This window comes from Egretta garzetta, unplaced genomic scaffold (assembly GCF_000687185.1).
Source record: "Egretta garzetta isolate BGI_Z169 unplaced genomic scaffold, ASM68718v1 scaffold906, whole genome shotgun sequence".
NCBI classification, from domain to species: domain Eukaryota; kingdom Metazoa; phylum Chordata; class Aves; order Pelecaniformes; family Ardeidae; genus Egretta; species Egretta garzetta.
In genome coordinates this window covers 132822-134841 of record NW_009259870.1, presented here as the reverse complement: position 1 = coordinate 134841, position 2020 = coordinate 132822, and the positions used below count along the sequence as shown (strand labels likewise).

Genomic DNA, 2020 nt, shown 5'->3' with positions numbered 1-2020 from the left:
TTAGCTCGTCTGCTTCCCAGCACCATAGCGCAAACAAAAAGTCCTGAAGGAGGCCGGCAAAGCAACCCACACCCGAGCTTATAGGTACAACCCGCTGCTTGTCTGTTTAAAAAAAATAAAAGCAAACCCAACCCCAACAACTGCTGGCATTTCTCCCGATCTCCCGTGGCCCTGGGCCGCTAAAAGTCACTGTGGAAAACTCGCAGGCAAGAGAGGGCAGGCACGGTGCCGCCGCCGCCGTGCCACAGCCCCCGTCCCAGCCCAGCGAGGCAGCCACAGCGGGGCAGAAGCCACAGCGGGGCAGAAGCCGGGTCGTTCAGCTCAGAGGTACCTCGGGACAAAGAGAGAGCTCCGGAATCCCAGCAGGTAGTCGTTTGCCACTGTCCGCCGCAGTGGCACGCCGCCCCGGAGCGGGGATTCCCCAAGGCACTGCAGTACAGTAGTGCAGAAATAACAGGCAGGAGATGGCTGCAGTGGGGTGGCAGAGCCGGGAGGTCCCTCAGGAAGATCACTGTGCGTGGAAGTAGATAGGCTTGACTTTTCCAGAGAGGATCTTGGGAACCTGCACAGAGATGATCTCAGCCATCATTTCAGGGTAGTCCACGCTGACCATATGTGCCTTAATTAAAAGGTCAAATGTAAACTGGTGCAGATCCTTGGCAATCTGGGAAAGGAAGAAAGTTTGTTAAGCGAGGCGTCCCTGGTCAGCGATCTCTCTGGGAAGAGACCGAGCCGACGTGAGCAGGCACTGCAGGTCAGGGCCGGGCCTGGCTGCAGGGGGACCACCTTTGCCCCCCGGCCATCGCTGCCCGGCAAGCAGCCACCAGATGGCAGCCAGGCATCCCAAGGACGAGCGAGGGAACGGCCCAGCCTGGCAGCACGGGGTGTATTTTGGCACGGCCCTGCACACTACCCAGTCCCACAGAGCAGGGGATGTATAAAACCAGCGCTTACTCCTACAGAGACGCGTCTGACTGTGCATATGCCGCTGACTGCACTTACTAAAAATTGCTTTTTGCTTGCAGACACCTAACTGCATGGGCACGGAGCTGAGCCCCGGGAAAGGTCCAGCTCACGTTTCCCCAGTACGACTTTAAGTCACAAACAGAGAATTTGGTTCCCCTCCTGCAATCAGAAAAGATTCACTGGGGGCACTGAGATTTTGAGCCGTTCTGCTAGGCTGACGATGGAAAAGCATCGTCTACAAAGAGCTTTTCATCGCTAAAAAAGGAAGCCCGCAAACCCACGCACAAGCGCGGTCACCGCAGGGAGCAGCAGACACGGGTAACTCCGCGCCCGGGGCAGCCAGCGCCTCTCTCCTCTCTGCCGCTTAACCCCGGAGCGTGCGGCGATGCTGTCCTGCACGGGCGTGCCAAGAGTGAAAAAACAAACCACAAAGAATCACAGAATCGTGGAACGGCCCAGGCTGGGAAGGACCTCAGAAGATCACCTGGTCCAGCCCTCCCTGGGAACGGGAGCCCGGCTGAGACCCTCCAGTGCCCTGTCCAGCCGCCTCCTGGAAACCCCAGGCGATGGGGACCGCCACCACCCCAGCGGGGCTGCTCCAGGGAACGACCACTCTCACAGTAAAGCGTTCCCTATGTGTACAGACACGGCATTGCACTGCGCTCTCTTACAGGATGCACGGAGTCCAGGACCTTGGTGAGCTGGTAAAATCGCCGGGAGCAGGAGGTAGGGTTCTTCCTCTTGCAAGCGATGATGCGGTCAAGTTCCTTGATGTAATTCATGCGAAGTTCATCAAAAAGCTTCTGGTTCTTCAGGCCATCCACTGGAACTGGGTGGAAGATGAGAAGGGAGCAGTCAGAGCTGCCCGGAGAGCAGAGAGAACACAAGAGCCAGGGGAAGGCTGAAGAAGCGCTCAGTGCAGACCCAATGGGAACAGATCTGCCCACCACCCTCCTGCTTGGCCCCCGCTCTGGCCAGCCCGTCGGGCTCCTGCCGACCCAAGGACCCCCCTCCAGCACACGCCATGGGAGAGGGGCAGCGTAGCAACCTGCAG

The 2020-nt window shown here is 58.6% G+C and overlaps 1 protein-coding gene across 1 annotated transcript in view; it reads right to left on the bottom strand.

The window, feature by feature from the left end:
• Positions 1–350: 350 nt before the first annotated feature.
• AR (androgen receptor) overlaps positions 351–2020 on the bottom strand; it is a 26758-nt gene continuing 25088 nt past the window's right edge. Inside the window, 2 exon segments of the mRNA XM_009640113.2 lie at positions 351–664; positions 1638–1878. Coding sequence (XP_009638408.1) covers positions 509–664; positions 1638–1878 — 397 coding nt within the window. The 3' untranslated portion in view covers positions 351–508.